Source organism: Acanthochromis polyacanthus, chromosome 15 (assembly GCF_021347895.1).
Source record: "Acanthochromis polyacanthus isolate Apoly-LR-REF ecotype Palm Island chromosome 15, KAUST_Apoly_ChrSc, whole genome shotgun sequence".
Taxonomy (NCBI): domain Eukaryota; kingdom Metazoa; phylum Chordata; class Actinopteri; family Pomacentridae; genus Acanthochromis; species Acanthochromis polyacanthus.
In genome coordinates this window covers 6,908,335-6,922,003 of record NC_067127.1, presented here as the reverse complement: position 1 = coordinate 6,922,003, position 13,669 = coordinate 6,908,335, and the positions used below count along the sequence as shown (strand labels likewise).

The 13,669-nt window shown below is 41.2% G+C and overlaps 1 protein-coding gene across 1 annotated transcript in view; it reads left to right on the top strand.

Moving 5' to 3' along the window:
- pgbd5 (piggyBac transposable element derived 5) overlaps positions 1-13,669 on the top strand; it is a 34,003-nt gene that overhangs the window by 5,877 nt on the left and 14,457 nt on the right. The window contains exons 2-3 of the mRNA XM_022206268.2: positions 2,328-2,758; positions 9,193-9,327. Of these exons, the coding sequence (XP_022061960.1) occupies positions 2,328-2,758; positions 9,193-9,327 (566 nt within the window). The remainder of the gene's footprint in view (positions 1-2,327; positions 2,759-9,192; positions 9,328-13,669) is intronic.

Sequence of the window (13,669 nt, the reverse complement as noted above, 5' to 3'; positions counted from 1 at the left end):
TGAGAATAGCTATGGAAGGCCCAGGGAGCGGAAGTAGTTTGGTGGATCTATGGCAGAAACTAGTCACGATCATATTTTTTATTAGTGCAGAATCACCTGAGAGTAACAATCATTTTGCATTCATTAACTTAGAAAACAACTTTTATATCTACAGAAGGAGCCGGTGTTCTTCCATGTTGAACAGGAGCCCAGCAAGGACAAACCAAACATTAGGCGGCTGAAACTCAGGGATCCGAGGTGTCGTGACCTGAACTCCGAGTGCAGGAAAACTGTGGCACGTTGTGGTTTCCGCATGCAACAGATCCTTGAGGATGTAGCAAATAAAGCCATTTTTAGTCTACGTGGTGAAGTTAGAGGGGAGAAGACTGCTACTAAACAAGGACATAGGGAGGGCAGAAAAATGGTGCTTCTCCAAGTTTAGGCAATCAGTATTTGTCTTCTCTGAATTTAACCAATCAGTGATGAGACCAGCAGATTCTCAGGGCTGCTCTGAAGTACCTTTTCTTCCTTGAAAATGGCCCTAAAAGAGGTTCCACAAGGGCGGTTCTTGTGGTTGGAACATGCAACTTCAAGCAGTGGAAGCTTTAGGCTAAAGCTTTTGTGTTTTTACTAGCCACTGTAGGTTCTCCTACATGCTTGGAAGGACAAGATGAGGTGAGGAATATTCATCTGACTGCCATCTGCAAGCTCACTGCTAAGCTACCACTAAATCCTACAGACTGCTCCTTTAAAGGAAGCTTAGGAAGCACATCTCTTCATTCATAGTGCCATTTACACATTTACTCTCATCTGTTTTTACCATTTATTTCTATCCCTTGAGCTAGTTTGGCTGCTAATTCCTTTGTTCATGCTGTTTCAAATATTTGTTCATTACATATTTAAACAGGGGCTGCACAGTGGTGTAATGGATAGTACTTTTGCCTTGCAGCAAGAAGATCCCTGGTTCAAATCCGGGCCTGAGCCCGGGATATTTCTGCATGGAGTTTGCATGTTCTCCCTGTGCATGCATGGGCTTTCTCTGGGTACTCCGGCTTCCTCCCACAGTCCAAAAATATGCTGAGGTTAATTGATTACTCTAAATTGCCTGTAGGTGTGAATGTGAGTGTGATTGTCTGTCTGTATATGTAGCCCTGTGACAGACTGGTGACCTGTCCAGGGAGTCAGCTGGGATAGGCTCCAGCACCCCCCACGACCCTAGTGAGGATAAAGCGGTGTAGAGAGAATGGATGGACGGATATTTAAACAGTTATTTGCTACATTTCCCCATTTATCCATCACATTTAGCAATATCAATGCATCATACATTGCTAATTGCTGGTAGGTGCTGCTATTTTACTGTTTAACCACTTCTCAGCTTACTTTAAGAAAGAAGTAAAACTGCTTAACCACATTTTTAGACTCTTGTTTCGTTATTTCTCCATCACTTTTAGCATGCTCAGGTGCTCCAGATGGTTCGACATGAGGATGTATATGTTTTTAAATTCAAATTTCAGGTTTGTCAAATTACTCGAGCTATTCCACAGCCTTTTCATGCGTCTATATGCAACCGCAGATGTACAAATGCACCCAGTTAGGAATCACTGCCAGAGTCACTAGATGTTTGCAAATCCACAGATCTAGATGAATCCATTATTTGGGTGAAAATGGTAAACGCATCAGTTTAAACAGTGCCATCTCTCATCAACTGAGGCTGAATTGACAGACTTCAGATGTCTCTCAGTCATGACTCGACTACATTAGAACATGATTTTGACTCATTGCCTGCCACCACACTAAGGCAAAGAGACACTGAAACCTTCCGCGAGCGTAAAAACGCCCCGACGTGACGAGCATCACAGTGTGGCGGCTGTCATGTCGTGTAAACTTTCTAGCTGCTGCCCTGGGCTCCTAACATTCATACCAAAAGCTGCTGCTGCCGATTCATGAGAAAAACCAAGCAAACTTATTGTATGAGAGTGTTGAACATTCTTCTGATGACTTAATGCAGCTTAAGACCTTAATTGAGAGATGTTTTCTCTCTTTCTGTTTCCACTTTGCCTCCGAGATGACAGTTTAATTTCTGTAAGCAAGAAACAGTTTGTATGCGTCCCACACAGCCCTGACAGTGACAGCTCACACAATTTTATTGTGTGTTTTAGCGTCAAGTGAAACCTTTTATTCAGCAAAGTCGATCAAACTGAAGGCCAGACACCAAAGTTTAAACTGGGAGTAAGTGACAATTGTGCCGATGAGTTAACCCATATGGGACCCTGTGTCTGTCAAGCGGCTCAGTTTCCTTTGTCATAATTTTTCACTTTTCTTTTCTCCCCTTTCTTTTGCTGATCCAGGACCAGCTCAGAAGATGCTGGCCACTGCAACAGCCTTGGACTTCTTCCAGCTCTTCGTCCCGGACAACTGCATCCAAAACATGGTCACCCAGACCAACATGTACGCCAAGAAGTTCCAGGAGCGCTTCGGCTCAGACGACGGCTGGCGTCCTGTCACCGCCCAGGAGATGAAGGCGTTCCTGGGCTTCGTCACGTCCACCAGCGTGCACCGCTGCGAGTCGGTGCTCAGCATCTGGAGTTCAGGATTCTTCAGCAACCGGAGCATCGCCCTGAAGATGAGCCAGGCACGCTTCGAGAAGATCCTCAAGTACTTCCACATTGTGGCTTTCCGGCCTTCGCAGGGGAGCAACCAGGGCCTCTACAAGATCCAGCCCTTCCTGGACTCGCTGCAGCAGTCGTTCAGCTGCACCTTCAGACCCTCACAGACACAGGTGTGTACAGAACACCAGGCCTGCGACATTTTTGGATCACTAGGTGTCTCATTATACACATATGGATCAATATGTAATTGTGGGACTTTTTGTAACATAGTTGACAGGTATCATAGTTGACATTTTTGTTGTTTTTAGGCCAAAAATCAACATGGCTGCCTATAAACAGCCCGATCTCACAGTTTCACGAATCCCCGTGAGACCGGGTTGCTATAAACAAACACCACATGGCATTTTTACAGAAAGATTCTTCTAAATATTATCTATACAATTGAGTCAAATTGAAATTGAAAATTGTTTATAAAGATATTGTAGTAAACCTGTTGACATGTGATAAATCCAGACTTAACTTGTGGTTGTTACTACATTCAGGCGATTATTTAGTTGACATTTCAGTGATATCCAGTCATTTTTCTATTAATTAGTGATAAGTGTCAGAAAATGGATGGATGGATGTTTCCATAATAAATAATTATGGAATTTGTGAAGACATGATCATCATGAAGATAAAAAAAAAACATTTTTTTTTTACTTTTAATAAAAATATATGCAAGATTTATCCCATGGACTTCAAAAGTCCCTCAGTTATATATTGACCCATTTGCATATGCAAAATTCATTCTGTCACTCATTTTACCATACTGACATAGAAACTGTAGCATTAGCAATGTATTTCAGTGTTTAAAACATTTTGCTTTCCATAGGTTTATACCAGAAACCTCTTGTTTTAAGCAGAAATACTGTCATAGCACAGTTGACCTCAATATACACTACTGTTCAAAAGTTTGGGGTCACTGAGAAATGTCCTTATTTTTAAAAGAAAAGTAGTTTTTTTCGAAGACGATAACATTAAATTAATCAGATGTACACTTTAAACATTGTTGTTGTGGTAATTAATGACTATTCTAGCTGGAAACGGCTGATTTTTAATGGAATATCTCCATAGGGGTACAGAGGAACATTTCCAGCAACCATCACTCCTGTGTTCTAATGCTACATCGTGTTAGCTAATGGTGCTGAAAGGCTAACTGATGATTAGAAAACCCTTGTGCAATTATGTTAGCACATGAATAAAAGTGCGGGTTTTCATGGAAAATGTGACCTCAAACTTTTGAACGGTAGTGTAAGGTCTCATTACCTGCCTGGTATTCCATGAAATGTGAGAAATATTCCAGCAACTGTCACGGTTTTCTCAGCGTAATGCTTTCCAGTGTGGATACCGTTTACTTTTGGGTAAATAGATGCACTTTAAATACAATAGCCAATAAATTCCCCAGTGACTCTGTAAAGCCCAAAAGTAAGGAAATTAGCTTGAAGCAGGCGAGCCAGCTAAATAGCTCCTGCGGGCAGTCTCATTTTGAAAACCATCTGCAGAGCAAGTATCTGGGAAAGTGCTCATTTTTAACAGACTCTCCTTCCAGCAGACTTCAACTTGTTTTCTGTTGCACTGTGTGCATTAGATCCACATTTATGCAACTGGGGCAGTGGGGCGCCAGCCTTGCTTCTCTATTTCGGGTGAGCTGGACTTTTTTCCAACTCCTACAGCACCTTACTTTTTTCTGTGGATGCGCTGCTGGGACCCACCAACAGTTTCATATCAAACCAGTGCTTCCATATCATTGTTGGGCTCCTGTTTAACTTGAGTTTTACTTTATCTGTATGTGATGTCAAAAAAGAAAACAGTAAACACCTTGTTTACTTGAAGCTGAAGAAAATAAAGTGTAAATTATGTCTATTATCAAAGCATGCAATTTGCTTTTCATTTTCCACAGCCTCAACTTTTGCTTACTCACAAAGATTGTTCCCAATTTGGTTTCTTTTGAGAGGATGCAGCTCTGCTTCCACTTCATTTAAGGGTTTTTCTCTTTCAGCTGCATAATCTTTCTTAATAATACCAAACAAATTGCACTTCATATTCAGAATCTGGTTAGCAGTAAGGGCGCCGGGGGTGGCTAATCATATTCTAGTGGCATATGTTGTCACCCCTGCAGCCACTGTCAGGCTCTTTAAACATTAATGAAGTACTCCAAAGCAGTTGATTCATTTGCTTTGGGTGCGTCTGGAGTGCTATAACATCATCGTCTTTGTGAATGATGATGTCAGTGCTGTGATGCATCAGGGAACACAGACTCCCAACAGCAATCCCCTCACATCTAATTGAGATTTTACTTTTTATTTCTTTACCAAGTAATTGATGTGTGGGTGAAACATGCTTTAATGCTTAAATTCGCTAAGATCTGAAAATCACGAAAATGAGACAACGAGGACAGGCCGACTGTCAGATAGCGTGTGTGTGTGTGTGTGTGTGTGTGTGCGTGACAGGAAATGTGTGTATCTAGGCCAGTTTGTTTTATCTGTTGGTTTTCGGTGCCAGGGGCAGAGAGTGGTCCCAGATAGCGCGAGCGGCACAGACTGAAACTGTTGCTCCACAGACAATGGAAAACTAATCTGCTCATTTAGTGACTAGGCCTGTCACATTATTGCATAATCACCTGATGGCTGTTATTTGAGCTGACTGCAATCATTTTGCATAATCGTTTTCATTAACCAGTTTGCAAACAGTTGGATGAAACGAATAGAGATGTCGTTCATCAATCAATATTTCCCCAACTGATCATGTTGAGGCTTCTAATATTCCATTGGCAGCATTTTGAGGACCATCGATTAATGACATTAATGTCATGGATTTAGTTGTAAAGCTGTGGGCAAATTTTGGTTTGCAAATGAAAAAGGAGAGTCCAATAACTTGGAGTTGATTCAAAAGAAAAAAAGGCAGCCAAAGGTCTCAATATCGTTAATGAAAACTAATAGAGGCATAAAATTTACATGAAAAACATAATCAGATTTATTTGTATGACAGTTAATCGTCATCCATGACAGTCCTGTTTGTGACTTTTTGAGAGGGAAGGAAATAATTTGATGTCTTTTTTGGAGTCTCAGCTGCAATGAATGATGATTTTTACCATCAATTGATCTGTTATTTTTCAGACTACTCAAACACGTATTTGATCTCAGAAATGTCAAAAAGCAAAAATTACCAAAAAAATGCCATTGTAAGTTCCAAAAGCCCAAGTCTACAGGTATAGTGTGACAAAAACAGCCCAAAATCCAACAACACAAACCTGCAAAATACACTTACAGAACAAGAACATTTTTTAAAATTTTTGCTGAAAAAAACATGACGATTTAGTAGCAGATTCATTTTTGATGAAAGTACGGCGGCCCGCGGGCGGGCCGTTTTTTTATCGGTATACGCTTTTTTTTAAATAGAAGGACACTGCAAACACGATTATACAAACACTATACACACATAGAAAGCTGAGATTCTCATGAATCCGCCGGTATAAACCACTTTCAGATGTGATTACCACAGCGGGTAATATAAACACATTTATCCAACAAACAACAAGTCAAGTAAACGTGCACAGCTCACCTGTCGACGCAGTTTGGACGCTCGTTTCTGGTCATAAAAGAAGATAATCCACAAAAACCGGCCAGAACCCAAGCTTAGCCATCCAGAGGAAACAATCCAGTATAATACTTTGGCCAAAACATGTCTCGAAATAGGTAAAAAATCCAGAAAACGATCGGCTCCGTGCGCGTGCACGCGGCGCGTGGTGGCGCTGTGCGTTTCATATTCACTGCATCTTTCTATTATAACTTTATCATACACGGTCCTATTTTCTTTGTTCGCGATTCAAAATGGATACTGGAGGCTTCTCGACCGCTTCAAACCGGACTTCAACCAATCAGGTGACTCGTTTCCGCCTACTTCGGCGATTTACCCAACCATGGCCGAGTCTGACAGATATCGATTACATCACTTGATTGACTTGTTTCTCAGCAAATCACGCCGGAGGAAACGTTAGATTGACAGGCCTGGTAGCCAATGAGCTTGCTGAATGGCTTGCCTATAAATCCCGCCTCTGCCAGCGGCTTGATATGATATTTCATTCGTGAGCTCCGGGGTCCACCTGCTGTTTCTCTGTATTCCTCTCAATCTGTGTGTGTGATCGACACTGAAGCCTATCTGAAGTGATTTTTTGAGTTCTTTATGAGTTTTTGGAATGAAAATGAAGTGGAAAATGAAGTGAAAAGGAATTTATACCATTCTGTAGAGAGTGTGCACAGTGTATAAAGAGTGTATCCAACATTGACAGGGGCGGAGCATATCAGTACAAATACATGTGTGAAACACTCATTTCTTGTAGTATTGCTCTGAAATTTTGACCTGAACTATGTAAGACCCCAGGCTTTTGCAATATTGTGTTTTCAAGCTGTTGCAGTGCTGCCACACTGATTTTCAGGTGTTTTATTAGGGAAAAAATGTAGGCGAGAAAAAAAATTCATCCTAATTCAGTGTGTTCCAACATACATAACTCTGTGCCAGTAGCACCTAGAGTAATTCTGACTGCACTGGGTGAAAATTCAGGTTGTCAGCTTTCAAATGAGACCCCAACCATGCATGTACTCCAAACAGTTCAAGAACAGCATTCAATTTACTTTCTGTAAATCTCAGTAGAAATTTCGGGCGGAAATTGACCAAACCTTAAAGGGTTAAGAAAGTAATTCACCCATAACACATTTCAGCTTCAAGAAGTCAACAATAAAAGGGAGATGTCTTAAGTGAGTCTCTGTGAACTGGAATTCTCTCCCACTTAGCATTATTCAACATGTTTGTGTAACTGACTGTGTGAACATGAGTGCTAACTTGCTAACAACATAACTGATGAATATTAGCATTTGCTCTGCCAGTCTGGCAGTTCTGCAGTCGCTGGGATGATCCGTTCACACGGCTTTGTATTGATTTGCAAGTGTAAAATCTTTCAGAGCATTTGTCGCAGCCTTCAACAAATAATCACTGTAAGAAAGTCAGTAGATAAATGGATTTTCCTCCTTTCTCCATCCAATACTGGGTTAATGAACCCATGCAAATGATTTACTACAAGCGCATGTACAAATGTAACCACCTCATTTTCAGCGGTTAGAGAAGCCGGCTGCAGTAGCTTTCACTGGGCTGATTTGTTTTAGCTACAGGATGAAATACTTCACAAAAGGCCACAGTGGTTTGGGTGATGTCACCCACCCAAAGGCGAGATGGCTTCATTAATTATCAACCGGCAGAATCCATAACTCCATATTTACCTGGGAAATGACTTGTTGCTGCCCATGCTGTCGGTCACCGCTCACCTCAGCCTTAGTCAAATCACGGGAGACTCTGGAGGAAGAGAAATTTGAAATTCAAATGTTTGTTGAGTGTTATTACATCTGTTTGTGTGGGTTTAGATCTGTGAAAGTGTGCCAGTTTCTGATCTGACCCATGCTGAGTGAGAGAGCAGGCAGACCTGGGAAATGATAAATATACGAGAGGAAGCAGGCACAGTTCATCGTACTGAAGTCTACATTTCATGCTTTATATTCAGGTGTTTGATCACAAAAATGGCTCCATGAACCACATTAAGAAGAAGCTGCATTCATGTCTTAGTAAACAATAATCCAAAATGCAAAAATATACGGTTTATTATCATGGAAAGTAGTTTTATTTACAGAGAAAGTCGAATAGTCGCTCAGCTAGTAGAGAAAAGGTGGTTTTACAAGGGTTGATCAAAAAGCTTAGACATTGTGCCTATTAAAGTAAAAAAAATGGTTTAAATTTCTGTTCCAGAAGCTGGAACAAGTGACATTTTTGTAATTACTTTTCATCTCATTATCAAAAGTGCCACCAATCATTTTCCAGTCGTTGCCTTATTGATTAACTGACCATTTGTTTCAGCTTCCCCTGTGCTGAAGTGCCTGTTTTATAGGTGCAGAATCATAAAATTTTAAACCGTGAGACTCTGTTGTATTTTTATGTGTGTTTAAATTTTAATCAATTCCCTCCATGCTTTGCAGATGGCAGAGCCACAGCTTTTTTGTTGTGATTATTTCTCTTTCACAAAGACTTTTCCCCTCAGGGCCAATTGAATTTACTCTGTAGAGGAGTGAAAACCTCTTTTTATCTAGTTTTGCGATTGAGGACAAAGTTGCAGTCATGCTTTGTGTATTTTTCGATGCGTTTTTCAGTCTTTTTTTGGTTCATGAAAATACTGTGAAGTTCTGCAGGGCATAGCTGTAGCATAAAAATGCAGAAGTTAAGGCCAAAGCACCAACAATAGAAACGGTAGGGAGGCATTGCACAGCTGAGAGCCTGTTTCTGCTGAGAACAGTGTTTTTTTTCTCTCTCTCAGTATCACAAACACATACACGACTTGTGAGGATCTTCGATTGGCTGTGTTCTCCCTCTAACCCTGAGCTGTAATGTTACATCATTCACAGTCTTCTCCTTGTTGAGGAAAGCTATTTTTCCAGTAACACCTTTTGTACTTGTAACATGGTTATATAAAAAAAAAATCCACTAAGACAAGTGTGCGGCAACATTTCATGTGTGTTTCCAGGTTCTTCATGAGCCCTTGATAGATGAAGACCCAGTTTTCATCACCACCTGCACAGAAAGAGAGCTGAGAAAGAGGAAGAAGAGGAAGTTCAGCCTCTGGGTTCGACAGTGCACCTCCACTGGATTCATCTGTCAGGTAGCCACACTCGTTCCTCAGAAGCAGCCCGATATATTATCGTATTTGGAGTGAAGGAGGGGAGATATTAGTCAACAGCAGTCACAAATGTTTCAGGTCTGATATGAGTTCAGTGAGAACCAAGAGGGAGTGAAGAGATGAAAGACGGTTTGTGCATCTGCTTTGATTCTATTTTAATTTGCTGCTTTCAAACTGCACGGCAGAAATCTAATATTTTACATCAAAAATGCAGCACAGAATTCTCCAGTCTGCCTGAAGTCAAGTCAAGAAGGCTTTCATGAAAACATTGGAGCCTTTGATCTTTGCAAAATTTCCAATCTCAATCTCAGGTTGTTGATGTGGCATCGCTTTGCATTCAGCCTCTTGCTCGTGCAAACTTTAAAAAAAAAGAAACAACTTACTTTCCTTTTTTACATTTGTGGGCTTTACGTGCAAAAAATTGCAACATTTGATATTAAAAAATGACTTCACTAATCTTGACATGAGCCTTCTGGGTAAAAGTATTGATTTTCAGATTTTTCTTTTCATGTTGGAGAGTGAAATAGCTCCCGGCTCAGTGTTAGATCTGTGTTGTCACAGAGCTGCTCTGCTGACTAGCAAACGTTACCCTTACTGCAACCTTCCACTCCTACACTGGCTGCTTATGCAACTCCACTATTAAACTGGAGCCCAGCCCTGCAGGGGAAATGACAGACCTGTTTAACTCTGACCATTACAGAGGTCATTAGAAAGGATAAAGGAATCAGGAACCACATCTCCCAAACAATTTTTATTGTTTCCTCAGTATCAATTCGTCAGTATCTGTGCCACAGAATGTCCAATGGGATTCTTCCTGAAATGCAGCTTGTTTTTTTTAATGTTGTGCAGGTTTTCCATTTATCCGCCCACTCTCATGCAGGTCAACAAAAGCATGAATTTTTACAGTGGTATACTTGACAGGATGCATAATGCATTTACCCCCAATGACAGCTACCTATGGTTTTATGTTCTTCAAGTTTGGAGGAGTCTGTCTCTGGGACTTCTGCTCCCTCGATGGAGGTGACTGGAATTTCGCTAAAGTGATGAAGCATGGCATTAAAAATTCAACATCAACACGTCTTTCCGGAAACAGTGTCCTAGTTCCTCAGACACATCAGTGCTGTCACAGGGAGAGTTTTGTTGGTTCAAAGTAGGACCAAGTTCTAAGTGCCTAAGTGGGTTTTCACTAGGAGAGACTGTTTGCATGTTTGTGTCTCAACCAACTTTTTAAACTGCATCATGAAATTAAGCACCTGTTCCTTTTTGTAGGGTTTCCTTTTTACTGCATTCAATATTTTCAATACTAATGGGCTTTTTCGACATGATTATACCAAAAAAATTACCCTTTTATGTCAAAGTGAGAACAGATTTTTACAAAGAATAGAATATGTATTTTATTGATTCTTAATTCTTTGTCACAGCAGCATGTTAACATAGACAACCGAGAGCAGAGAAGGAGTGAGATGAGGTGGAACTGACCTGACGGAGGTCCCAGAGCTGGTAACGAAGGGGCAAGCTTGAGAGGATCAAGGTAGAAGTTTGGGTTGGAGGAGATGGTCGACCTGGTCTCGCCAGTCTCAGCGTTTGCAGTAGGAGGAATGTAAACAACAATGGCGACGATCACAATTAACTCTCATGGCAGATAGTATAATCTCAGACTACCTGCTAACAGTTCAGTGTCCCTGTCACGGTACGTGAGGGGGGAGAACCCAAGAGCGAGATCAGTTCAAACAGACTTTAATTGCAATAATAATAATAATTCTAACACCCAACTAAGGCCAAACATGCAACTGAGGCAGTAGAATCTGGCACTCTCTGCCGTGTGAAGCCAGTCTTTATAGTAGATGGAGACATGAGCTGCAGGTATGTGTCTCCCACAGCTGCTCTTAATCCAAGCTGATCAGAGCCACTCAGAACGCAGACACACAGGCAGAGGAGTGGATGACCGGAAGGGGCCGTGACAGTCTCTGCTACAGATCAGTTCTTTCTTGGCAACATCTGCAGGGTTAAACCATCTGTCTTTCACAAGCAGAGGAAGTCCTCCACCTCTCCTCTTACTGCATGCTGTGGCATCCCAGTTCACTCTTATAGTCCGGAAGCCTCTGACTCTGGTGTTATTCTCGGTAATACAGTCTTTCAGTCATGTTTCTGTGTAAAACATGAGGGTGCTTTCCCAGTAGAGTCTTTGGCTCCTGATGAGTGTGTCAAGCTCCTCCATCTTATTACCCATAGAGCGAACATTTCCCATGATAACAGACAGAAGAGCCAAACTCTCTCCCTTCCTCCTGTTCCTTTTTACTCCAGCTCATCTCCCTCTACGTCTCTTCTGTAGAAATTCATAGGATGCCACAATACACAGCTCAACTGACCCAAAATAGTACTTAGAAAGGAAGAGGCCACACACACATACTGTCAGGTCTATAAGCATTTGTACAGTGACACAACAATCATAATTCTGCCTCTGTTCACTTCCATGGTTGATTTAAAATGATACAGTCAAACTGTACTTCTTGTTAAGACTTTCAGCTTTAATTCAGTGGGTTTAACAAAAATATTGCATTAACTGTTTAAGAATTACAGCCATTTTTTACACAGTTCCTTAATTCTCACAGACTCCAAAGAAATTGGACAACCTAACATAAGTATAAAAATAAGGATTATTTTTAATCCTTGGATGCAAATCCTTTTCAAGTGATGATTGCCTGAAGTGTGGGACTCATGGACTCATGAACCAAATGCTGTTTCCTCTGTTGTGATGCTTTGCCAGAACTTTAACTGTAGTCGACTTCAGTTGTTGCCTGTTTGTGGGTCTTCCTGCTTTCGGCTTTGTTATCAGTCGATGAAAAGCAGCTCAGTTGAGCTGTGTGTTGTGGCATCCTTGGAGAATAAACAAGATGTCACTTGACTGACGAATATATTAGAAAACAGTCCACAGGATGAAGACATGAAGTCAAAATTCTGCCTCAAAGACATTCTGACTTTAAATATTTGCCTCAGATAAGGGAAAACACTCCAAAAACCCTCAGGTTATAGAAAGCACAGGGATACCACATTGTAAATAAAAAGGCTTCTTACAGCACGGAAGCCATAAATAGATTGACGTCAGGCATAAGGCTTCATATACTGCAGGGGAAATGTTTCCCTCTTTAGCCTGGACGTAAGCCAGAGGAGCATTAGTGGATAGAGGAGCAACCCGATCGGAATATTGACGTCTGTTTGCTGAGTTGAATTGGTTTGTATAGAATAATTAATCTAACCATTCATGTATTTTCCTGTAATCCCTCATTTTCTGAGTAAAACAATGGGGTCGTTTGCAAGAAGTATCACAGATTCAGTCATCTGAAGCCATATTCCATTATCCTATCCATTTAACAAATAAGTATTAGCAGTCACAGTGACTGCAGCCTTTTGGCAGTCGCTCCGTCTTTACCAGGCTGACGTGTGCCTCCGACGAGATCTTTCTGCGTCTAAATGAATTGTGTCGAGGGAGAGAAGAAAAAAAAATCTAAGAAATAAAATGAGTTAATGGAGCGAATCAATGAGATTCCATTAGCCACCGCACCACACACAGATACACAAACAACCACACACACACAGATGTATGGACACTAGCACACCACTTAGTCTAATAGCTGTGAGTCCAGCATAGATGCTGGCTAATCAGGCTAATGCTGTTTAGCTCGTGGACAACAACAGAAAACTGCAAAGGGGACACAGGACTTTTTGTGGGCGAACATTTCAGATTTTTCATGCTTGACAGTTCTTTGGAAGCTGAGGATCGTGTTTCCTTTCAGATCTTTCAAGGTATCGTGTTGCGGCTTGCTGAGCTAATATCCAAAATATCTCAGCTACCAGTGGGTTTTCTTCAAACATATCCGTGATTCTCTTACAGTTCAGAGAAACTGATATTTCAGAAAACTGTGAAGCAAAATTAGGACCTAATTAAAGCATCTAATCTGAGTGGCAGGTTATAATATTTATAACTTCTTGTTCTCTGGAGGAAGATTTTTAAATTTTGATCAGTTAATCAGCTTTTTTTCTGACATCATAATCAGGCTAAAATGTTGTATTTTCATAGCCTAGCTGCGCTAGACAACCCACGGCAGCGAATTTAATTCTCTGCCAGGGTGGGTCTAGTTACCCTCCATAAGGCTCGAGGCTGGATCCTCCTAAAACTGGCCGGACCAATCACCATGAAGTGTAGAGTCAGAAGGCGGGCGTTACGAAGTGACGACAGAGGCGTGACAATTCTGACAGAAACAACCAGTGCACAATAAACAGTTATCTTTCGACTCGGCTTTGGCCACAGCCCTTAAAGATTTGA